General features: G+C 39.5%; 2 protein-coding genes across 2 annotated transcripts in view; one reads left to right on the top strand and one right to left on the bottom strand.

Annotated features, from left to right (window-relative positions):
• Positions 1-843, top strand: part of LOC116862778 (metabotropic glutamate receptor 3) — a 76,503-nt gene extending 75,660 nt beyond the window's left edge. The window contains exon 4 of the mRNA XM_032850172.1: positions 292-843. Coding sequence (XP_032706063.1) covers positions 292-365 — 74 coding nt within the window. The 3' untranslated portion in view covers positions 366-843. The remainder of the gene's footprint in view (positions 1-291) is intronic.
• Positions 844-7,117: 6,274 nt separating this feature from the next.
• Positions 7,118-26,474, bottom strand: part of LOC116862779 (UPF0577 protein KIAA1324-like) — a gene marked incomplete at its 5' end in the record, with an annotated part of 61,902 nt that continues 42,545 nt past the window's right edge. The window contains 3 exons of the mRNA XM_032850173.1: positions 7,118-8,562; positions 19,779-19,944; positions 20,950-21,128. Coding sequence (XP_032706064.1) covers positions 8,503-8,562; positions 19,779-19,944; positions 20,950-21,128 — 405 coding nt within the window. The remainder of the gene's footprint in view (positions 8,563-19,778; positions 19,945-20,949; positions 21,129-26,474) is intronic.

The raw sequence follows: 26,474 nt of genomic DNA, 5'->3' as shown, positions 1-26,474 counted from the left end.
AACAGAGCTAATTTTAAATCCATAAGCGACTCCTTTCAACAATGATGATGCTTATGAACTCTCCAAGAGGGATGACATTAGCGGAGGTAGGCGCCAGGTACAAACGAATTTTGAGCACAACACATTTAGAAGGTTGGCCTACTACAGCATTAAATCACTTATCTTTTTCCAAAGTTAAATTAAAAATGGGTTTTTGAACTCAATTTTAACAAGGTTCTGGGATCATCCGTTCCATCACCTACGTGTCTCACTTGACTAACACCGAATTTTCTGACCTGTTTTGTTTTCCAGCTTCTGCCAGCACCTATGTCCCCACGGTGTGCAATGGGCGAGAAGTTCTCGACTCCACCACCTCATCTCTGTGATTGTGAATTCCAGTTCAGTTCTTGTGTTTTTAGACTGTTAGACAAAAGTGCTCGCGTGCAGCTCCGGAATATGGAAACAGAGCAAAAGAACCCTAGTACCTTTTTTTAGAAACAGTACGATAAATTATTTTTGAGGACTGTACAGTATATAGTGATGTGCTAGAACTTTTTAGGCTGATTTTAGCGCCCCTATTATTAACGATTCCCCGGGACATGGAAATAACCATTGTTTACAGAGCTGAGCATTGGTGACACGGTCTGACAGGGTCCGTCTAAACAAAAATATGGTGGCAATATTAGGTAACTTTTTTCCTATGAAGTTTTTTGTAGGTCCTTGTTGTAACTAATTTAGGATGAGTTTCTATGTTGTATATTAAAGTTACATTATGTGTAACAGATCGTTTTTCTCAGCACAAGATAAAAAGCATCTGTATTAATGTAAAAATACTGAGAATAAAACCTTCAAGGTTTTCCAGCATGGTGGATAATGGCTTATTCTTTTTTAGTCACTCTAAGAAATTGGAATAATATGTTGACTTTAGATTATTTCTACTTTTAATGTCAGCTGTAATTTTCTATTGTGCTTCTCTTTACACTTACGTGTGCTCTGAACACAAGCTGTAACCCTTCTAGACAGTTCTGAGCAAATCTGGACTTTGGAGATCACAAAGGTCAGAATTTCACTGATGATACCACAGCTCTCCGGCAATGTCAGTGGCCAGATGACAAAACGTATGGGGTTCTTTAAGCCACATCCGTACCGCAGCCCAGAATTTGCCCAAATCAGCCTCTGATACAGTCAGGAGAGGTTTCTTGCATTCTGAATGCAGGCACTGTGGCCTGCCAGGAAAGGCGCGATAGCTCTCATTTTCAAAAGCATAAAGATGGGAAACTATTCTAATACAACTATTCTAAACTAACCAGGAAGTTACTAGGAAGGAGGCTGGGAGAGCATCTTGTCAACCCATTGGAAAAACACCCTCACCAATGAGAGCTAAATGGGGCAATAAAATGCAGGATATGTTATCATCCAGGGCGTTTCTGAAGTCCCCATTCATGTTTAGTGACATGCTTGTCACTAAACTTGGATATTTTACAAAGCTCAATGCAGGAATGAACAGGAAAAGTGTGGATAAAGTAAAACTGGCTCATTTTGTACCCACACTTTCCTACTTCCCCTTTTAAATCCTTCAGTCACAAATAGTTTATCAATGTCGGAAAATTCACTAAGAACTCATCTTCCTGCCAGGTCCTGCACCATGTACCATGACTAGAGAACATACTCATGTCCTGTGGCTGATTTAACAACCTACCACAAATGGGATCACTTAAAGTAACAGAAAAGTTATTCTCTTACAGTTCTGGAGACCAGAAGTCCAAAATCAGAGTGTTGGCAGCACTGTCCCCCACCGAAGTTCTAGGGGAGAATCCGTCCCATGCCTCTTGTAGCTTCCGGGGTTGTCAGCTTCCTTGGCTTGTGGCCCCATCACTCAGGTCTGTGGCTCCATCTTCACATCACCTCCTGTGTGTCTAGCTTCCCCTCTGTGTGCTTCTGATAACAATAGTTGTCACTGCATTTGGGGCCCACCTGGATAGTCCAGGATAATCTCATCATAAGAGCCTTAAATTGTTCATATCTGCAAAGGTCTTTTTTTCCAAATAAAAAAACATTCCCAGGTTCCAGGGGTTAGGATGTAGATCTATCCTTTGCGGGGTGGGGGGTTTACTCTTCAGCCCATGGCAGAGAGAAGATGTCATGTAGTTCCTGCCTTTAAGGACCATAAAGACAGGAAATGATGCTAATGGAAGAAGTGTGACTGAGGAAAACAGTGAGAGGAAGGAGGAGGAAATCAAGGATAGAAAGGGCACACGGGGGGCACCTGGGTGGCTCAGTGGGTTAAAGCCTCTGCCTCGGCTCAGGTCATGATCCCAGGGTCCTGGGATCGAGCCCCGCATGGGGCTCTCTGCTCAGCAGGGAGCCTGCTTCCCTTCCTCTCCCTCTGCCTGTCTCTCTGCCTACTTGTGATCTCTGTCTTTCAAATTAAAAAAAAAAAAAAAAGAGCACACAGGCTCAATAATCAGGGCCTGGTTCATTAGGACGTACCAATGTTATTTTTAAAAAAATTTAGAAATTATGAGCAATGGCACACAGCCAACAGGAGTGGGCTTGGAGGACATAAAATGAGGAGTCAGATGTTTGAAATTCTCTCCTTCCTTCTGAATGCATTTGGATCAGCAATGGAACCAATCCATCCAGAAGTCATCAGATGCTCAAAGACAGCAGTGCAAATCAGTCTCTGAAACTCATATTCAAGGAAGAACCTGTACTGGGGGGAGTGGGTAGAGAGGACTGGATAGTAGATTCAAGGCAGTAAATGGCAGAAGAGCATCCTGCTGTGGGGAACAGTGGTGGGAGTGCCAGATACGTGCAACCCAAATGAGCATCTGTTCAAGGTAAAGACTGAGGCCAGGCTGATGGGAGGGAGAATAAACATAATCCATTGATGGGATGTGACAGCTGGAGGAAGGCCGTGTCAGATGGGTGGTTCAGAGACACAGCTGATGCCTAAAACAATCAAACTGATCATGGATCTTCTTAAACAAGGCAATGAGGACATGGGTGAATCTTGAGAACACTGGACTGGGGAGGAGGGTTTTGACCTACGGGCCACTGTACCTTTCACACTCCGCCTGCACACTGGACACAGAGTAACTGACAGTTCTCATCATTCTCTCCTTCTTTGCCCTAAGCCTTGTTTCCTATTGGAAAGAGCCTGACTTAACATGTGATCTCTAGAAATAATTTTTTGGAAAAACATTCAGAGTATGTATGGAAAAACAGCAACTGTAAAACAATTTTTACATAAGCTATTTCGAACAAATAGGTTTTGATTTTTTTTTTTTTTAACTCTGGTAAGAACATTTCATCCTTCCAGAATATAAAACTGGTTGAGCCGATCCTTCTTTGCAAACTGTTCCTGAGTTTCAGGAGGTCAAGCAGGACGATCTGCCCTACTTATTAACATATCAGAACCTAATGCTATGGGTGACAACCGTTGGCATTCAGAGTGTTTACAGTCCCTGAAGCGCTCTGGGTCCTCTCCAGTTTAAATACTACTAGATCCTCTTGCCCACTCAGATTCATCATGGTAATATAAAAAAGTCCCCGTTTTCAAGTTGTGGGGCAAGCTGGTTGGCAGACCACACAAGGGACAGATTAAGAAAGAAGCTGATAAAGAATGTGATTCAGACAGTGCACTTTTACAACCTTCTCCTCCACTTTCCCTGGGCTAGCCCCTGCTTTCCTCACTTAGCCATCACGATAGTTTCAGGTCCCAGAGCTCTTCGCTATAAGCCTGGAGAAGCCAAGAAAAGTGAGGTGCCAGGAACATGGAATGGCAGTGTGGATTCTAACGGCCATAGCTCTAATAACAAAGGTCCAAACCTGTGAAGAAGGCCATGATCGCCCCTGCCTTGTGACACAAAGTTGAGGTTTATAGAACTCCCACTGGTTTAACTCTTTTACTTCACCCAAACAATGTAATCTGAAAGCAGCCATCTGAGATAAAGGAAGAATTGCTCCGCTCCACACAGAATCTACCGATATCCACAAGCTATTTTAGAGCTCTTCTTCTAAGACTCATTAATAAGATGAAAATTCCAACAGATTAAAAGCTGAACTGGGACATTTTATTCAAGGAAATTAGAGGTCCATTTCTCGAGCCACCATCATTAAAGGAATCCCGTCTTTTGTAGCTCAGTAGGTCTTAAAATAGGATTTGGTAAACTTGTGTGGATGGAGGTGTGTGCTTGCCTGGACGCAGGCAGATGGATCAGGTGAGCCTCTCTGGTCAAGATTCAAGCTGGGATTCAAGATTTTATGCTGAAACTACTTGTATACATCAACAGCCCCTACTTGGGGATAGTACGGTTACTTTAAACGGATCTATATGTAAGACTGAGTAGTATCTCCAAATCCACTTATCTTAGCAATAACTATTACACAAATCCCAATAAGAAAAGGTGTGTAAATCAATCTTGCTGGTTGAATTTGAACCTACTCACATACTCTAGCTTTATCATTTGCTAGTCAATATCTAGAACTGAGTCCCAAAACTACAAGAGAAACGCAGTGCCTTTGTGTAGGTGATTACATCATCAAGGGAGCGTGATGGGTTATTTCCTTCCTGCACATCTCTAGAGACTTGAGAAACTTTTTGAGGTGCTAAGCACCTAACAGGCCAAATCAGATTCTTCTGCATCATTTTGTTTGTGGGTGGCGGTGATTAAAACTAATGGTCACCAAACCACAGCTCGCAGGCCAAATCCTAGTCCAGCACCATCTTCAGAAGGCCTGTGAACCAAGAATGCTTCCACATTTTGCAATAGTTGAGGAAAGAATCAAAGAAGAATATGTCATGACAAGTGAAATTTAAATGACACTCAAATTTCCATGTATATAAATAAAATTTTATTGGCATGTAGCCACGCCCATTGGTTTACATTATTGTCTGTGACTGCTTTCATACTACAGACTTGCAAAAGAGACCACATGCCCTGCAAGGCTGAAAATATTTACTACTTGGTCCTTTACAGCATAAGTTTGCTGGTCTCTCTGATCTAGACAACTACAATAGTAGTATCAATTGAGATGGTAATATCAATATCCACTACAATAGTGTTACCAGTTTTCAAATATTTGTCCCCATCTTCAAGCTTTACTTCCTTCATTTATGATCCTAAAAGGAACTCATCTGAAAATGTTAAGCTAAAAGAAATAAAATCCAGCAAGAGTGTCATCTCTAGCCAGTCAATGTGAGGGTGAAATCCATTTAACATTCAATGAATGCATCAGATGTTGGGTTGTTTTTTTGTTTTGTTTTTGTTTTTGTTTTTTTGCTGTTTTTTTTTTTTTGATTTGGGGGTTCTTTTTTTGTTGTTGTTTTAAAGTTTACTCACCATGGGACATCTTTAGGGCAACCTGAATTTAGGACTTCGTCCTGTAAATCGAGCTAACATCCATCGTTATGATAAGATATGTGAGGATATTTTCTCTCAAGAGGAAGACCTACTCTACATATCTTCTATTTAAAAAAGATAAATGTGAGCAATACACTGACTTTAAACTTGCCAGTGAAGTCATCTTCCCACTCCAACTTCCAGGAAATTTACTTTCATGAGGAAGAGAGAAATGATCTGCACATAAACCTTTCATTAGGAATCACCAAGAGCCACATGAAGTAGTTCTACTAATAGATGTCAAAAGACAGTTGTCCCAATCTGTCTTGAAGAATCAGTCAATCATGACCCATCACCTGGGAACCTAGAGACTCCAGTTCATAAATGACTGGAGCCAAGCAATTCCTCCACATCACCCTTTAAACCACCTTTTCTCCTTGGGAAGAAAATAATCACAAAACTCTACACAAAAATACTATGAAACATTTTTAATCCTGGAAAGGACTTGATTTACTAGTAACCAAAAAGGGGAAAAGTGAACAGGAATAAAATTCAGTCTTTTAAATCAAGTGGACACATATCAAATTGCTCAACATTGTTAAATGGCATGATGTAATTTATCCATAGAAGACATTGTCTCATCCAGTGGAGAAGCGATTTAAATATGTTTTGACAGAGTGCTAGGAGATATTATAGACGAGAGTGGGCTTAATGTAGTATTTAAGGCTTCAAAACCTGTGCCTTTTAGAAAAATAATCTAGAACTTCTCCTACCATTTATGAGGGGAAAAAAACAACAAATGTCTATTAAAAGTCACAGAAACATGATTAATTTGTTTATGACTTCAACATTCCACTAAGCTCCACAAAGGCAAGACATAAAATTACAGTGAATTTTATAGCCAAGATTGGTCTGAATATTCTCCTCATGATATTATTTCTTTCATACTCCCTCAGTGCTTGGAATAAAATGACAGATCACTGGGATCCAAAGGGGGAAAGGCAGCTCCTTTCCAAAGATGGGACTGAGCTGACAAAATCTATTTTATATATCTAAAATTAGAAATAAAATAAATTCTTCAATACAAACTACATTTTCAGAGAGTTCATTAAAATTTAAGGCATTTTTTGACATGTCAGAGATTTTAGTCTGGTGACAGGAGAAGAAAGAAGCTACCTGGGAGCAAATCCCAATTATCTCTATGGCTTGGTACATACACATGGAACACAGCTGAAGATGAAGAGAGGTGACAAGTGACTATGTGGAACCTCCTAGCTCTGTCCAGCCTGGACACCTTTGCCAGGGCTCCTCTGAAAAGAAGCATCTCCCATGTATTGTCATTCTTCTGTTTAAATTTTGATCAAGATGGGAAAGGTTCATCAGCACAGTTACCAGGATAAATGTGAGCAATGCCAAAATAATTTCTTATTAAAAAGCAAGATTTAAGAAACTGAATGTGAAAAAGGTTGATGCTAAGTGACGTCCTTCCTGAATTTCACGACAAACAACAAAATCACGGCAACCTCACCTATACTGATGAATCCCACGGCAAAGATGTACACAAAAACGAACATTCATCCAACGATAACAGGATGGTTCAGGGTTTCACCTACCAGTCGAGTAACTGCAATTATTTATTTTTCTCCCACTTTCCACCAAAATAAAGACATCACCTGCTGAATCAAAAGTTACAAGTCATACTTCCTTGAAAGGCTTGGGGCAAATCTTACACAAACCCTGCCCCTATGGCCTGCCTCTCAGGCAATCACCAGTCTTTTTAAAAAAATTCTAGATTAAGATCTACAAAGATTACTGTTTATTGAAAACAAACCAGAGCACCTTAGATCATCAGTGGTCAGTAAACTCCCCTCTTTCCCAGTTCTAAAACAATAAAGGTTTACACACAATTAGTCAGAGCCAACTTCATTCAAACTTCTTTCAACAGATAATATTCAAGTCGTGCTAATTCTTGTAACCCATCCATCAGAGGAAGTATCACAATTACCTGGATCAATTTTGAGTAAGAACAACACGTATTTCCTAATTACTTATGGTACAACCACATTCTTATTATAAATACAATTAAATGCAGTTTCCCAAAATTGAGTTCCTTCCTTATTTACTCAAAAAGAAAAACTTCTATGGAAGTCATGATCCTCAATGTCTTAGCAGAAAAATAACCATGTAACTTTGATGCTTGATATAGGGCCAGTGTCCCACTGCCATTTTCTGTGAACCATGAAATTATCCTAATACCTTTGCACAGTTATGTGTCTTTATACACAAGCCATCCCACTTTCTTCTTCATGGTTTTGCATGTCATCTGATAAACAAGACTTCTCACTCATTTGAAATTATACTTCCAGCATTATATAAATGGTCTTAAACCATTTGATTTCCATAATACCATCAGCTTATTTGTTTTAATGGAAAGTCTGGCTTCTCTTTGCCTTTTTTTTTTTTAATATTCCTTCAAGTCTTTCAGTCAAGCCCTTCTTACCAGTTCCAACAAGGATGAAATTCCAAAGGCAAATATAAGTTTAGATAACCCAAACACATGTTTACATGTTTATTCTTCCTGAAAGGTTACTGCTTACTTAGGCTTCTGAAATCAAGAAAGACCCTATGGAAAAATGAAAAATTTATTGTCTTTCTTTGTTCACCATTTTTTAATAGAAAAGATGTTTTAAGGTCAGGAAAATAAATAATGGGAAAAAAACTATACCTTAAAATTTTTCAAATCTTCCCCCAAACTATAAACAAAGAAAAGACATAAATAGAATCACAATGCATATGCTCATATCTGCCCTCCAAAGCACACTTTTTATGTAGAAGTTATAAAGAATAAAAGTTACCCATTAATTATATGGCATGCATCAGCAGTGCGCTGGTGGGCTTAACCTCGGTTTTCAGTTATGTCTATTTACAGATTAATCTCTTCCTGAGTTGAGTTTCATCTTCCGTTGAGACCCAAGCCATTTGCTTTTGTATTTTTGGCAAAATACTTGAACATGTGATAAGGCAATCAAACGTTTCAACCTCCTTCCCTTTTCAGCGGCATGGCCCTCTGTGAGATCACCAACGTGCTGGATATGAAGACAGGATCTAAGCTACAGTCCTGTAGAACTAGAGATCAGGTTTCTGTGTTCATTAGTCTGAAGGCTACAGCACTGTCTTTTCATATATTCGGGGATCTTGAGGATTTCAGTTGAACAGATTCGAAATGGTCTTCTTTTTCCTATGAAGAAAAAAACATTGAAGCAAAATCAACTCATTCAAATTCCACTAAGATTTTAGGATCTTATGGGTCCAAAAGGAAAGTTCTGGAAATCATTTCAATCTACATACCTGCCCGTTGTGATTAGGATTTTACATTTAAAGGAGAGTGGCAGATATAAAACAGATAGCATCCTTACCCTGAAAGATGCTTTTGATGGCCAAGAAATAAGACAGACAATTCAAAAATAGAGGCAAACACATGATCTCAATAGATAACCAAAAAATACAGCTTCACAAAAAAATATTTTAGCGAAGAAACCACTGTGACCAGACCCTTCCTAAGGGGATATCTGACCTGGGTGCTGAAACAGATGACCTTGCCATATGAATTTTGGACAAGAGAACTGACAGAAACTATATATTCACAAGATGCATAGAATACATAGTAAGAAGGATAGCAGAAATAAATAAGGAGAACAGCAGTAAGACACAAGATCCTTTGGGTTTGTTGACATGTTTTAGGAAAATCTGTTGGGTATATACCTTCTAAAGATTAAAAACAAGTCATCTTAGATAATAAATCAAAAATTTAACTCAGATATATCATTGCTGACTTTTGTTGCATATTACATTCAAAACGCAGCCTGTTAAAATCAGTACTTCTTTAATGGGGAAAAAGAGAATTAAGAGATTTCTCTCAATGTTGCACTGTGAAAGTCAGGAAGAACTTTCTGGAGTCTGCTGGAATGGAGTGGGGGGACTATGCTTTCAAAGAGAATAACAATGAAGAGAACTAGGAGTATTTTAAAATAAAGGAAATAGGAGTGGGGCCAATCCTAGGTGCAAACCAATGTGTGTCTGAAGTAGAGAAGTGAAATGAGAAAATAAAAGTGAGCAAAGCCTGAGTACCTGTCAGAAAAAAATAAGGCAACTTTTGTGCTTTCTCTCATTTGAGTGGAGAAATCCAAGACTTCAGACAAGCTTTCGGGCTACAGGGAAAGGAGGATGTGAAAAACGTCATGTGAACACCACCATCTCACTTTCCCTTGCCTGCGCTGAGATAATGTGCCTGCAGGAGGGCAGACCTCACATCTCCTCCGTGCTCTCACTCACTCATTCTCTCGCTCTGAAGAAGTTTGCCTGGAGTCTCGTGTTGACCAGATGGCATTTTATTGAAATAACCGTTGATAATTCCAGTGTTTATTAAGCCCCAAGGCACTGCAGGAACAGGACTAAACTTGAGGACACAAACTGTCTGTCCTCAAGGAGCTTACATTGTATTGTGGGAAAGAGCATTAGGGTACCAGGAATAAACTAGAAAGGAAATCTGAGATTTTTATGATCTTTCCTTGAGAAGATTTGATTCAATATGTTCCAGAGGGGAGAAGGGGAAGAGGCCTGTTGGTGATCCTAAAGCTGTGATTTGAAAAAACACTGAAAACACTCTATAAAATCATGTTATTAGCATCCTAGGGCTTTAGATGTTGTGTCCTCTTTGTTCACATGGGGTTTTGCTCCTATTATTGAGAAGGTGGGATATACATGTACTTACACGTGTGTGTGTGTGTGTGTGTGTACTTAACACCACTAACTGAGGCTTATAGATGACAAGAACTGTATCTTATTCATTTTTAAAATTTCCAAAACATGGCTCCAGGCCTAGTACATGGTAGGCTGTTACTGCTTATGCAAATGTACTGAAATGCCACATTTCAGAAGGGAGAACACCGGATTGAAACTCAGGAGATGGGTTTTTAATTTCTACCTAACCTTCTCTTAGACAAAGAAGGGAACCTCTCTAGATATCAGTTTACTAAAGTATGACATAAAAATGCCATACAAATGATTTTTCTGAGTTCTAAATTCAAGAATTTATTTAAAAACCAACTTCCCCCAGAAGCTTCTCCTTCCCTGTCACAGCCTTATTGCACTCCCTTCTCTGTACTTTAAGGGACCCTGTGTAATGTTCTCATCACACTGGATAATGGTATGTGTCTGTGAATGATGTTCATGTGTCGTATACTAATAAACCAGATATTTCTGACATAAGAAACAGCATCTAATTTGACAAAGCACCAAACCCAGGCAGGATGTCTATCAGATAGTATCTCATGAGTGATGATGGGACGAACAAAAAAACAAAAAACAAAACAAAAAAAAAAACCCTGAAGACACATTTTTATAGTCGCTGAGAAAAGCCAAGAAAAGTAAACCCGTAAAAAAAATCTGACACATCCAGTGTATTGGGAGGAAAATACCAAATAAGATTTGACTTTAGGACAGGAATAAACATATATATAAGATAAGCCAGATCTTAAATGACATAACAGTTAAGAAATTTTACAACCATTTTCACTCCACAGAGCCAGGCACAACACATTTTTTAAATAGGAGACACAGTAAGACTTGTCTAATGATATTAGTAGCAGATTTAGTCATAGCTACATATTGGAAATAGCCCAAGTATTCATCAAGAGGAGAACGGTAAAAAATTTTGGCAAATCCATACAATAGAATACTAATCCTGAATAAAAAGGAATCTACCACCAATTAACACAGGGTAGATACATCTCAAAAATGTTTTTCTGAGTGAAAGGAAACTTACACAAAATACTCTATACTGTGTAATTACAGTTATATGAAGTTCTAAAACAGACAAAACAAATCTACTGTTTAAAAAAATCACTACAGCAGTTTCCTCTAGGGGGTGAAGATGAGGATCAGTTTCATGCAAAAGTACATGAGTCCTCTTCCAGGGATGAGGTTAATATTCTATTTTTTGATAGGATTTGGGGTGACACAAGAATATGCACTTCCCAAGGGTTCATCAGATTGCATACTTGTTATGTGGGCATTTCACTCTATGTGAACATTATCCCTTAGAAAAAACTGAAAATATTGAATTCTCTCATCAATTATACGTATCCTGCAGTGTTTAGTTGTGAAATGTATTGAATCCCGCAGTTTACTTTGAAATGCATCAAAAAAAATTTATTGGTAAATGAATAGAGAGATAGAGATTTAGAAAGATAGGTAATAAATCAAATAGAGTAAAATTTAGGTGGTGGGTATGTGGCTGTACCGTGGCACAGTTCTTTCAGTTTTTCCATAGCATTTTAAATTTTCATTGAAATGATTTTTTAAATTATTATGGCAATTAAAATTGCTATTCAGAACAAAAAGAGGTGTACTCAACCTTCTCAGGAAGAAAAACTTTATCCTCCACCATGCTTCCTGTGACTGTTTTCAGGAATCTTTCAAGCTTTCAATTTTATGGTTATAAAATAACAATGAAGGAGGTACTGCAAGAGGAGGAAACACTTTATAGTTTATTAATACTTGTAATTCCTGGGGAGCCTGGGTGGCTCAGCTGGTTAAGCGTCTGCCTTCCGCTCAGGCCATGATCCCAGGGTTCTGGGTTCGAGTCCCACATCGGGCTCCTTGCTTGGTGGGAAGCCTGCTTCTCCTTCTCCACCTCCCTCTGCCCCTCCCCTTCCCCTGCTTGTGCTCTCTCTGGCTCTCTGTCAAATAAATAAAGATAATCACTTTTCCTCAAAATCTTTCCTGGGGCCTGAATGCTTCCTCCATTACAAGACAATGCCCTCACAAAGAGGGAATCACAAGATCAAATCAGGCAAGAGAGGTCTAAGTATACTGACGATGGGAGATCATTCTCCATGGGTCTCTCGTGTTTCTGCAAGTCTTCTGAGGAAGACATTAATTGCCCTTCATGATACACAATCTTCTCAAAGCTGTTGATATTTTACAAAAAGCCTTGGAAGAACTCAAGAAAAGTTTGCTTGCAGCCCTGATATTGTCTCCCCCTGCAGAGCCAATGGCAGACATGCTTCCTGACTGTTAGAAAAGATTCAGATTCCCCAAGCTAAGCGCTCATTTCTGCAACATAACACACTGTGTATCACCTAGGCCACCTCACTCTGTGGGAGATGGGGCCTGAGGAAACAAAATAAGCATTCATGTTGGCCACTGCTACTGCTATGAATAATAGACTTGTTTTATTTCTGACCCAGGAGACTCCTTTCTTCAAAATGTCCATAAAAGTATGCAGGCTGATTTGTTGGCTAGCAAATATAGTGCAATTTCATAACCATTGTAGTTCCTCGCTGTTTTGCTGATGAGGATGGAAAATTGACAGGTGTCTTTTTAGTAGAATAAGTATGACAGCCTCACACATTGTTTAGTAAGATTTGAGCAAAGTCCATGAGACTTAGCAACGAACATGGTGACCAAACTGTTTGATCAACAAGGCAATTAAAGTTCTCCATTTCACTGCCTGGAAGGAACCGGGGAGGTGGTTGTAGGCTGAATGCTGGGAAGTGGTTCCAAGAGTTCATGGTTCGGCTGCCTGAACGGTAGCCTGGATGCTGTTAATCCTCCACTGGGGACTTCCTCACCAATCAGGCCATCAATTGCAGGTGTGCTCCTTGGGAACAAGTAGTACTAAAATACACCCTGATGGGAAAAGGTTTCACCCCCTTTCACAAGAGGTTACAGAGACATGCACCAACAATGACCCTTAAAGAAAAAACAGAAACCACTTACGGCCAGAAACTAGGTGAACTGTTATATTTTGGCAGATTCTCTTTGGAGATGATGTGGCAGGAGTCAATGATTATTAAGAATGGCAAGAGCTGGGCCATCCTTGTGCTAAACACCTCTTGTGCTCTATCATGCCAACTTTGGATGTGTTCAAAGAGGACAGTAAAAGGTCTCAGAGATTTTGTAGTTGGTCCCCATGGCAGTAACAGAGCTTTGGCCTTCTTTAGCAGATTTCCCTGAAAATCAGTAGAAAATCCCCACAGGAAGTCTAGGGAGGGACTGACAAGCAATGGGGCTCTTAGTACCCCAGATTGGGTTACTATGTGGAAGGTCACTGGAGAATGAGAAACTGACCCAAAGGAATCTTAATAAGTTAATATGATCAGCCCCACCCTAGAAGCTTCCCCTATCCTTTATTTTAAAACAAGGCAATAATTTAGATTTATGAAAATGGAACAAGAAATAAGGTAGATTCCCTTATTTTAAAAAAGGCTCCAATATGCAAGTCAGGCCTAAATCAATAAAAGACAAAACACTTCCAGTGTCAGTCTGAAATCAATCCGGCTGGGACTGGGACAAGAAGAAGTCCTAACACTGAAATAGATGATGTCAGGAATGATAACCTTGCCACGCAACATAGGATTTTAGGTGGACCAAAACACTGGAAGTTTGCTTGAGCAGCGTTGCTGAAAAACAAAAGAAAATGCTTTTGCTTGCTATTGTCACAGAAACTGTCTTTCTCTCTGCACCCTTAACCTCTTCCTCCTCGTCTCTCTTGACCTTGGCTGCTTTATGGAGAAAGATGATTAGTTTTTCTGACACCAAGAGGGACTGAAGGCCAGGCACAACCATCTACATCAGTTAGGGAGCCTTGAGGAGGGGAAGGATTCAAACATTTACGACCATCCTACCAGAACCTGTGACAGGAGAGGAACATGTGAATTCCATTAATGGGGGTTAAGAAGGTTCTCATCGGGGGAGCTAAGATAATGGGACCTTGTGTGATGAGTTCTGCAGGACTATCCAAGAAGCTACTGTTGTTGCTTCTACATCCAGAAATCTAGAAGGAATTGATGGTACATGCATACACATCCTCCTCTCCTAAGTACCAGCAGTGATTCCCCTGGTCAAGAGCAGTCCCATGGAAAGGAGAGATAGCAGGGCATTGCAAGGGCTCCTAATTCCTCCGCCATTTGCAACAAATGTCTGTGTCAGGATTACACACAAGTGTCTCTACTTGCCAGTGCCGAAATATGTCATGACATAAATGATACAATGTCAGTATCAAGTCAAAAGTCTCAGTCTCAACAGCATTGCCTCTTTTTGTCAGACTTCTGCCAACAAAGGTGGCTGATAACACCCCCCACCACCACCACCAAAAATCAGGAAACTGCTATGTAAGTAAAGTTTCTTGAGACGATGTGACCAGATTTGCAATGCTAACTCTATTGGCTAGTCATGCAGGAACAGTCCAGCACTTATTTAGACGCTCTGCTACTGGAGACAGCATGGACTCACTTGAACAGGCTACCTGGTCTTCAGCAAGCTGAATCATGCTCTCCACCTTTGTGGCCTCACAGCCCTAACGACCAATTTGGGACAGAATTCTCAGTGATTGCTGATTCTGACAAAGACTTCAGCAATGGAAAGGAGCCTGCCCCAGAGGCATCTTTGGGGATTTTAGATTCATTACCTTGATATGGCTACCAGGTATAGCCCTTCTGAAAAGCAGCTATGAGCTTATAACTGAGTTTTTGTCAAAACTGAAAGCCATTCCTGTGCACATCTTGTGAGTCTATAGCCCGATGGTCACACTGACGGTGGGTCAGCAAGGTGGCAAAGACCTAATAAGTCTCACTTATCAAATATAAGTGGTATATTCAAGAATATGGCTGGTCCTGCCCAGCAGCATCTCAATCTCACATGAAAAACTGGCAGCATACCCCTTTGGGGCAACTCTGTCTCTTACTCTACCTCCAAAAATGAACCCACTGGCTCTAGTCCTTGGTTTATCTACGTTCTACCTTATGTCTGGGCCTGATTCACTGATGGTTTGCAAAAGTGGAAACCCAGTGGGTGTCCACCAGCAGCTATAGCTGTCCTATCTCAGCACCAAGTATACATAACTGAAAACCTACAAAATTGTTTGGTCTAGTGGGCTGAACCCACAGCCATTCTCATAGCTGTGGCCAGTACTTATCTTGATAAATCTTATTAGATCACCACTAACTCTTGAGCTATCACCAAGCGTCAATACACTATTTGGTCTGCCACTTGGAAAACTATAGACTTAACACATCAAATTTACTCCTCTCTGTGCAAACAAATTCCAGAAACAAATCTCAGCTGATCAAATCATCTGGGTCACTCATGTAGATACTTGCATTAAGGACTCGTGATCTGAAAAGATCAAAGAGAATTAAGCACACAATAGAGATTGCATAGGACAGACTGCCACAATGCTGCATGGACCCATCATTCTGCCTGCCATAGCAATGAATCTGCCATCCCACACTGGGCATAAAGTAAAGGACTCTTTTGCAGATGCAGAGTTTACCAAGCATGCAAGACTCAGCATTCAGGCCCAGAACTGACAAGTTTTTCCATAGCAAAGTGATGGTCACACCTCTGATCACTTCTTTGGGGTATCAGTTGCGCCTTACCTCTTTTGACACCTGTTCACATTATGGGGTTGCTGTTCCAGTCAGATCTGCTAACTCGAGCCACACCATTATGGCCCTTGAAAAAAACCTTTTTAGTGTTTGTGACTTTAAGGATTGTTTTCAGTCTAACAATGGTGCCCTTTATATCACAAAAGTTACCTGAAAATGGGCTGACCATAGAGGTGTTCAATGGATCTTCACACCTCATACTGTTGAAAGGTATCATTGAGCACAACCAGGGCCTTTTCAAAATTGAATCAAAAACATTTCTGACTCTATCTCCCCGCTACTTCCTCCTGGTCCACATAGTTAATAAGGTCGTTCAGTTACTAAACATGCTTGTCCCCAGAAAGGGATCATCTCCTCTTGGCTGTGTCATGTATAATTATCGGTAAAATGGTTAAGGTTATATGCACCTATATAAGGTTATATACATTTATTTAAAACCCAGGATTCTACCCTGTCCACTCATGGACATGAGGTGTCCTTTTTACTTAAGCAACCCCTAGAATGTCAGGTGGTAGCTCTGCCAGAAGGTAGTCTAGGAGATTCAAATACAATCCTAATGTAGCCACCTATATTGTTTTATTGAAATGTCATGATTCTAGATCAAAAGGATAACAACCACTTGGTTGACTATACAGCTCATCAAGACCTCCTACCATAGCCCATACAAAGGTAGAAGACCTATTTTGTCTCCATCATAAGTTTTTTTAAATGCCTTTGTCCCTCTTGCACTTGAATGTTCTGGAGCAGAGGTCTAGGTTCCAATAAGGGATAAGGAGAAATAAGATGAAGTTTTAGCTAAAATGGGGAAAACTTATTTTTGGCAGTGGAAGAAGATCAACAATGCAGTCTGATAATGAGGTTCCTAGAGGGCAGATACCTTAGACCCTGAGAGGTATGAAGGATGGAGGGATATTAATGATAATTTGTTTTTCAGAGTCTCCCTGTCACCTTCTATGAAGGATAGTGCATTAGTGTTCCTTTCTCAAACTGCTGCAAGTACTTTAAACTTAGTCAAAGACTAGGTCCACCATACCCATCAGATAGAAGTCCCTTTAAACTTACTGAGAAATCTATAAGAAACAGCAGGAAATGACCCCACCTTCTGCCCCGAATAACAACATCAACACCAACATTCCCATTGCCTCTGCTCAGTCCTTCCATGGAGTGAACAAGCACCACCCAGTTTCCAGCATAGACCAACAAGAGAAGTTGGACTGACAGTCCTTAAGCAGCCTCTCAAAAACAAAGAAGAGACACAAGTATGTGAAGTGAATTGGGAACCCTAAGGTTTATGAGTCAGCAAGGGGGCTGCAGGCACCATCAGACTGTATTGCCTAACTAATGCAGGTCCCACTTGGTGTTTCCAACAACCGTAAGACTTTCTTTCCAAAGGCACCCTGTGCACCTTCAGGACTGTACTTCTTATGTAGAAGCCAGTCATTAACTTGTACCCTACGAGGGGTCATAAGTGGTCATAATTCAACTATTCATGAAAATAGCCCCAACATATCATCAACATTTAGACAACTGCAAGGATTTTCAAAATGAGACTACTGTTGGTTATTCAGAGATCTCTGAAGGGGTAACTGGTGTTATTCCTATTCATCCTATAGGCAGTTATTTAATCAGAAAAGATGGTAAAAAAATTGTCTCTGAGTTAGCTAGAATATGACATGCCACCACCTCAGCCTCTGATGACATTTAGGTCAACATCAACTCATGGTTCAAACATTATTATGGACGATGTAATTGCCCTCAACTTTACCCTTAAGGGTCAAGAGGAAGTCTGTGCAGTCACTCATCTCTTTTGGGTATCTGGAATGCCATCATCCTGTTCACTAAGTTCCCGTACCATGGCCATGTATACAAAAGTGGGAGATATGTTGGGTTCTGCAAATTTTTGAAAATACCTTTGACCCTCTTCCACATGAATCTTACAGAGGAAAGATCTCAGTGCCAATGCAAAGGTCTCAGGCTGAGTAGAAAGGTCAATACTGGGACTTAAAGCTGCCTAGCTTTCTAAGGTGGACCCTCATGGTTTATGGGATTTATTCAGCTAGTTGGATCTGGGAGCCTGGGGCTATATTTGAAGTCAATAATTCAGGTTCATCTCATCTTGCTGTTTGGTGTCCTAATGGTAGTAGCTTTATTTAAATGATGTATGCAGTAAATTGGCCAGATTTGAGCCCAGCCTCAGTCAAACAGATTAAACAGAATGGTGGATAGCATGCTGTACTGACGGGAAAATTTACCAGGAGCCAAGATGGTGTAGAAATAAGGTTTGGATATGTTGGGGAGATAATTCTCCATGGTTCTTCGCATTTCTGTAGATCTTATGAGCAGGACAGTGATTTCCCTCTGTTTAAGACCATCTTTTTAAGGATCTTTGTATAAAAAGCAGCCTTAGAAGCTCAAGGAATTATATTTTTCCAGAGCATCTGGCAGGAAATGGAGTCTCCCTCTGAAGCAATGAACACACACACTGTCTAGTATAGTAACAGTAATATCTCTCTTTGCAGAAAAGGACTGGCATGATTACTGCCTGTTCAAAAAAAGTCGGGTTCCCAAAGCCTAGAGTTCCTTTCCTGTAATGCAAGCCACTGTGTGTGTGTGTCATCTGTTCCTGTTCACAGAGCCCCGAGCAAAGTGGGGTTTGGGGAACTGGTACGAATGCTAATACCCTGGCTAGTGTGTCCACTGGGAGCATTGAGTGCTTTTTCTCTGACCAGGAGTCTTGTGCCTCCTAAATTGTCCATGAAAGAGTGGCAGGCTCATTTGTTACCTTGCAAGTTGGGTGAAATCTTCAGTTCTTAACACTAGCTATACATTTGTTATTCCGTAGCAAAAACCTCCTTCCTAAAGTACGACAGTGAAAACTAACAAAGTTAAATCACCATTAGAAGGGGAATATGGCTTATTCATTTTGTTTTAAATCATCCTTTATAATATATTTATGTGCTTAAATTAGGAGAGTAAAAGGAAATAGTGACTGAAACATTCTCAATAAATGTAATCTTTTGTTACCTGTCCTGCCTGCTGAAAATCATTTGAAACACATCTTTTCTTCTGTTTCATTCTATTTTTAAAGCTACGTGTAGGTACACTGGTAATTTCTCATCTTTTAAGTCAATGGTAAAGAATGTCAACAAAATATGTTTACAAATAATATTTTAGGCTTAGTGTTAATCTGTTTGGATACTGTAATCATTTCAAAGCTGACAAACATGATGGCATCTGATAAGGTACCTTTAATACCTCAACAGTTTATATAATTTTACTTTTTCTATGTGAAAAAAACATGTTACAAAATAAAATACAAAATAAAACAAACAAACAAAAAGAATGAGTGGATAAGATCTTTTTTAACCTAAAATTTTTAATATTAGAAAACAACACATTATCTTTGTGAAAATTCAAATATCATAAAAATGTACCACTTCAAAAACTAAAGACTCCCATTGGTTCAAGCCTCCCCCAAAGCAGCCATTGTTTATAGTCTGCTTTGCAAAGACTAACATAAATTGATCTTTAATAGATATTAATAGTCTTTGTGTTGTTTTTATTTCTTTTGGACCTATGGACATACATATGTCCATTTCTACTAGTTGCCTAGTCACACAGGACTCCATCATTTTGCTACGTGGAAATTTCTTATCAACTCCTTTTTCATGGTGTATAAGGTTGTTTTGACTCTGTTAACAGGGAGGGGGAACAATGCTGCAGTGAATAATCTTAAATGTATATCCTTGTGTAATTTCTTTTTTTTATTATTAACATATAATGTATTATTTGTTTCAGGGGTACAGGTCTGTGATTCATCAGTATTACACAATACACAGTGCTCACTCCCCAATATCCTTGTGTACTTCTAAGAATATTTCTGTTGGATACGTATCCATGGAGAGAAAGACTTAATGACAGGGTTGTATGAAAGTTACTCTTAGGTTACGATGGCCCTTTGTTAGTAAATGAACAGTAATACAGGTTAAAATTTTGCTCTCACCTTTGTTGCCAAGGATTTAAGTTTTCCCAGTAGTGACTGTTTATTGGAATAGACAACTTCTTCCTCATTGTCTTCTCCTTCCATGATAGCACAACTGTCTGCCGCTGGGAGTTCACATTCTTTTGAGTTAGTTGTCATCACCAATTTGGAATATTTGTACTCCAGTCTAAGTGATAGTAAACAAATAAAGTGGCTGTTTAATATAAATTAATACCAATTTAGGTGGTCATACACCACCTTGTTAAATGCTCTTGTGGTAAAGTTACTCTACTAAGCAATGTCTCTACTTATAGCCAAAGCACTATGAGCTCCCATTTATCTACCATCGACACACAAATCTCTTCCAGGATTTCAGAGAATCATGGCAGTATAGTTAGCTCTATCAATTATTGTACATTGATTAAATTCTTCAATTATGAAGAACTTTTTAAAAACGAAGAGAAACCGTGAAGTCTGAATGCGTTTTCTTAATATATCAATATTTGGAAGCTTGGGCACTATATGATTTTTCAAAGTTTAGTTCATAAGAATAAGAATACCACTGAGGTCAGTGATCTGGTCTTTCTTGTTTCTGTACATACCTCATTCCTTTCAATTCACCACCTTGGATATTATAATGGCCTTGTGATACGACAATACAGAACTTTCAGAGCCCCGCTGATATATAATCATTTTAGAAGAGTCAAATCTCATAACAGATCAATATATATTCAGGAAATAGGCTCAATATTCAACCCTAGATTCCTGAAGTTCTGGAGTAAATACAGATTGCATTTGCCTACATACTTAGTTGTCTCACAAGAAACTGAAAAAGAAACATCAGGGCAAGAAGACACAACATTGTCATGAAAAGAAAAATACAGGCAGAGAGAAAACCTGACCTCTCATCTCAGCTCTGCTCCCATTTACTTGAATAACCCAGAGCCTCCATTTTTCTCTATTTTGTAACAAATAGGTCTAATCCAATCACCTCTAATGTTCTATCATCTATTAGCAGAATAATGATCATTCCTGTTCCCTTTCTTAAAGGTCTTTCCTGTAACTCCTTCATAGGAGCAGTTTCTTATCTTTCTGAGAAAAACTATTGGATGTAACAACAATTAGGTCTAACATTTTCACAACAAAAGAGATCCTTCAGTTCTTACATGGTCACTCCAATGAAGTTACTTACTTCTGATTCTTTTTCCAGAAGTAGCAAGTTAGAGCCACCAGCAAAACCGCGGTGAATGCTCCCACACCTGCTCCCACTTTCAGCCAGAAGTCAACTGTTTCGCAGGTTGACAACTTTTTCTCAGGCAAAGAAACTCCTTTAATGCACCATTTAGGTTCATTCCATACATACAAGGTTTCCTTTAAAAACACACACACACATAGATGACATGTGAAATGAGATTCAGAAGGAGAAGGGTTCTGCCCCTTATTCATAGTACACATAGAGGATTTCTTGGCATGCATCTAACAGAAGAAGCTCCAGAAAGAGAAGAAAGAGATAGAGAAGAGAATGAAAAAGGGAATAACAAACAAAAACACAACAAAACCAAATAAAAAACATGAATTGCTAGATCACGAGGCTTGGTCCATCTGAGGAGGTTGAATAAAAAGGTATGTCTGGACGTACCATTTGAGCTTGTTTGCTCAAATTTCTTATGATCCCTGACTTTTTTTTTTTTTTAAGATTTTATTTATTTATTTGACAGAGAGAGTAAGAGAGCACAAGCAGGGCGAGCAGTGGGGAGAAAAAGAGGTAGAAGCAGACTCTTTGCCAAGCAGGGAGCCTGATGTGGGGCTCAATCCCAGGACCTTTAGGATCATGACCAAAGCCAAAGGCAGACGCCCAACCATCTGAGCCACTCAGGTGCCCGATTCCTGACTTCTTAGTCATGTTTTTAATTGAAAGCTTAGGTTGTTTAATATAGTTAAGGGGAATAGGTATCACCCACCCATGCTGTAGGTCCATTTCCCCCACCAAGCATCTCCCCTGAGAAGAAGAGCAAACTCTGGACCCAGGACACACAGGCACACCATGATGAGCAGGCTTGGGTAAGAGGCAGGGGGGCAGGCACATAGACTGCACCCTTATTTTCCCCACATTATTCTGGGTCATTACTGCCCACAGTAGGTCCTTATTTTTATCCTCCCAAACCAGATGATTCAGTGTTGTTAGAACAATGTTTTTCCGAACTGCAAGTTGCAACTAAATAGGGAATAATAAAATCAATATACTGAATATTAATGATTTTTTAAAGAATTTATTTATTCGATGGAAAGAGAGAGCTCACAAGTAGGCAGAAAGGCAGGCAGAGAGAGGGGGGTAGGGAAGCCAGCTCCCCGCTGAGCAGAGAGCCCAGGACCCTGAGATCATGACCTGAGCCGAAGGCAGAGGCTTAACCCACTGAGCCATCCAGGTGCCCCAATTTTAATGATTTTTTTTTCAGATAAATAAATCAAATAACACTAACCAGAAACAAAAATTAAAGGACTGGTGGTGGCTGGGTGGCTCAGTGGGTTGGGGCCTCTGCCTTTGGCACGGGTCGTGGTCCCGGAGTCCTGGGATCGAGCCCCGTGTTGGTCTCTCTGCTCGACGGGGAGCCTGCTTCCTCCTCTCTCTCTGCCTGCCTCTCTGACTACTTGTGATCTCTGTCTGTCAAATAAATAAATAAAATCTTTAAAAATTAAAAAAAAAATTAAAGGACGGTGCATGCTTTTATAGTTCAACAAATATAATGACCAGTAGTAATTTTTGTGATGATTATATCCAGGGACATTAAAGGACATGGAAGACTCAATTTTTTGATCATTGTATCTAATTAAATTTTCTAGTGTCTGATGGTCACTTTAATAATATCCTAACAGGGGTTGCCTGTGTGGCTCAAGTCAGTTAAGCATCTGCTTTGGCTCCGTTATGATCCTGGGGTCCTGGGATTGAGTCCTGCGTTGGGCTACTTGATCAGCTGGGAGACTGCTTCTCCCTCTCCCTCTGCCTGCCTCTCCCCCTGCTTGTGCTTGCTCTCTTTCTGTCAAATAAATAAATAAAATGTTTAAAATAATAATAATAATGATATCCTAACAAAAGAATAACACCCTAATGTGTAATTTTCCTGTACAAGCACACATATTTCTATAATTAAACATGAAGTACAGGAGAATAGTATTTACTTTAAGGAAAAGTTTCAACCAAGTTTTGGATAAGAATTCTCAGGTTTTTTAGAAAAGTCATTAGTAATTAAAATTTTTTTACTGCATGACAACTCTAACATTTTCATTAAATTTAATGTAAAAAACACTTTTAAAATGGGTCACATTATTTTTATAAGAATGAGATGAGAATTGAGGGGCATGTTCAAATACAAATGCTACATCTCTAAGTGTAAACAAGGACAACAGAGAGAAAAACGTTAACTCTAGTCAGCACATGTTGGCTTCATGTGAAGCGCATTCTAACAAAAAAAAAGACCCTGCAGGGGCACCTGGGTGGCTCAGTCTGTTAAGCGTCTGTCTGTCTTCGGCTCAAGTCCTGATCCCAGATTCCTGGGATCGAGCCCAGCACCCTGCTCAGCAGGAAGCCTGCTTCTCCTTCTCCCAGTTCCCCTGCCTGTATTCCCTCTCTTGCTGTTTCTCCCTCTGTCAAGTAAATAAATAAAATCTTAAAAAAAAAAAAAAGACTGTGCAATACATTACATAGTTTTATCAAGTGTGCAATAGCGGTAAAATTGGCAAAGCTCTAATGTCTAATGGCAGTCATAAACAAAATGTTAAAACTTTGGATTAAAAAGGTACTTGTAAACTCAGAGTACTTAACTTTTCCATAAGCTCCCAAATTGTTCAGGGAAAAAAAAAAGAGCAAGCTATTGACCAAATTTCTCAGTCATTCCCTAATTATTAATTAGAATGCCTTATTGCTTCATCCAGTCGCACGTCATTAGCAAAGGAGAAAATGGCTGACTCTGCAGCTGAAAATTGTCTTCTTCCAGCATGCTGGGATATTTTGCAAACAGGGTGAGATAAACTTGATGATAAACTTAAAAATATCCCTCTCAGTGATAACACAGTATCTCTTCAAATCTGCATGACTGGGTGACATTTAGAAGTAATGCTTACTACACACACTGAGAACCTGGTATAGATTTCTAAGTTCCAAGTTGATAAGAACACTTTCCCCACAAGTTGTGCCACTCTCTTAGTTTACAAACCTCTCTGTGGAGGACTTGTTGTAATGTGTAAACTTAACTTCATACACACCTGGATTAGATACATTTACAGAATTGGGAAAATATACTCTTAGTCAAGACAGAGAGAAAACCTGTATAGAGTATAGAGCAGGAAACACAGGGAAATTGTTAAAAAATTAAATAATACACATTAGCGATATTTTGCAATCACTGTATTTTTCTCTCCCATGAGGCTTCGGGCATCCAAAAAAAATCTACCCTTGTTCCTGAACCTACTGCAGTCCCCCCCTTATCTGCAGTTTGACTTTCTGTGGGTTCAGGTAGGAAGCACATGATCTTTCTGATTTATCATCAGAAAGTCCACAGCAGCCTCATGCTCTGTCACGTGCCTACATCACTGCCCTCACTGGATCTCATCGCACAGCATTTCACCATCTCACGTCATCATGAGGGTGAGCGCAGGACAAGAAGATATTTTGAGAGAAAGAGCACATTCACATAACTTTTATTACTGTATATTGTTATAATTGTTCTCTTTTATTATCAGTTGTTTATCTCTTACTGTGCCTGATTTAGACATTAAACTTCATCCTAGGTACGTGTATACGTACGTAAAAGGAAAAACAAAGTATACGTAGTCCTCGGGACTATCTGTGGTTTCAGGCATTCATTCACTGGGCGTCTTGGCACATATCCCCCAGGGGAAAAGGGGGGAGGGTCTACTGTGATGGAAAACAGTGAAAGCTGTCATTTGTGCAACATAAAACTCACTAAACAGCAGACTTTTGGGGGCACCTGGGTAGCTCAGTGGGTTAAAGCCTCTGCCTTCAGCTCAAGTCATGATCTCAGGGTCCTGGGATCGAGCCTCACATCGGGCTCCCTGCTGGGCAGGGATCCTGCTTCGCCCCCACCCCCTGCCTGCCTCTCTGCCTACTTGTGATCTTTGTCTGTCAAATAATTAAATAAAAATCTTTAAAAAAAATAAAAAAATAAAAAAAATTTAAAAAGAGCAGACTTTTTGAAATCTTTTATTCAGAGGCTGGACATAAACACTCACTTACCGGGTCGTACCCATTTGTTTTGCTGTTGCGACTGAGCACACTAAGCAAGGTACATGAGCTTCGGAATAACATTTCTATTTTTCTAACTGAAGCCTGATCTCATTTGGCAAATATTTTCAAAATCCATATCTAAGTATAACAGAAATGTTGACTTACTTATTTCTCAAGATAAATTTAGAACTATAGGAGGGAAATTATGTATTTCAATATGACAAACACAGCAAAGTGTTCCTAAAGATATCTTGAAGGCAAAAGCAAATATTTAAAAAGAATCACCTTCTAACTATCTGTTCCAAACATTCTTAAAACATGCTGAACAGAATTTTGGCAATAAAGAGAGTTAAATTAAAGAGATTATTGCAACCCCGTGGTCTTAATGTTCTTATCATTGCTTTCCAGAAGAGAAATGGTGAATATTAGAGAATGTTTACATAAAAGATCACCTGACTTTTCAAAGCCCTTGAGTTAAAATGATGGTCAAAGAAGGGAATGCATCCGTTTCTCATTTATTCCTTAAAAAATGATAAGGGTATCATCATTTTAGAGAAACGATCAAGAAGACTTTCCACTGTGAGACATAAAATGTGTATCATTAGTATTATGAGGACTAAAAAGAAACCATTTTTTGGTAAGCCAAGATTTTTCATCCTTGATCCACTAAGAATGTTAACAAGAAACTGGCTCATCTGTGCACAAGATGCACACTTGATGAATGAAATAAAACATTCCTAATTTTTCTTTACTTGTTGTAGATTGGGAACCTTTCCTGTTTTATATTCAATTATTTCATGACAACACATTTTATATTACATTTATGCTTAGACTTTATTATCAAATACAAAAATAAGTATTGTTCCAGGAAATTTCACTTCATTTTTAGGCATATTGCTATGTGTCTGAGTTGGAGTCTGTGTATTAGCTTTTCTGTGCAATGTATTTCTTACTATGGGTTCAATGTCATTAAAGTTTGAAAAATCCCTATGTAAAGCTTGAAAAATCCCTATGTAGAGAACGGCTCTCTGTGTTTTTCCCCCAGACGTAAAGGCTACTGCTAATACTCTGAATGCAGGAGATGAGGTAGGGCATTCTGACTTCTTCTTGTACTCCTGCCCTCTGACCTGCCAATAATATGCTCCTCCAGACTTTCCTGGAAAGAACAGCAGTCCCTCTCTGATCCCTTCTTGCCACCAGCCTTCCAGCACGCTTCCCACTCCAGGAGACCTGAACGTCAGGCCTACTCCAACTTTATCCCAGTTTTCCAAAATCCCATCAGAATCTGATTCTCTGATGCCAATTCCCCACTATGGTTACCACCACTAGCAATGATTTATTATCATTTGTGTTTTTTTTCTTGTCGTTTCAATAGAATTCAGAGAGGTTCAAATAGGAAGACATCTTGAAGGAAGAAAAGTTTGTGTTTTTTCACACAGCACTCCTCAAAGCTTGTACAGTGACCTAAGCACTCT

Source organism: Lontra canadensis, unplaced genomic scaffold, assembly GCF_010015895.1.
Source record: "Lontra canadensis isolate GAN:19392208 unplaced genomic scaffold, GSC_riverotter_1.0 scaffold323, whole genome shotgun sequence".
Classification (NCBI taxonomy): domain Eukaryota; kingdom Metazoa; phylum Chordata; class Mammalia; order Carnivora; family Mustelidae; genus Lontra; species Lontra canadensis.
The sequence above is the reverse complement of the archived record's forward strand: the minus strand, read 5'-3'. Positions and strand labels throughout refer to the sequence as shown.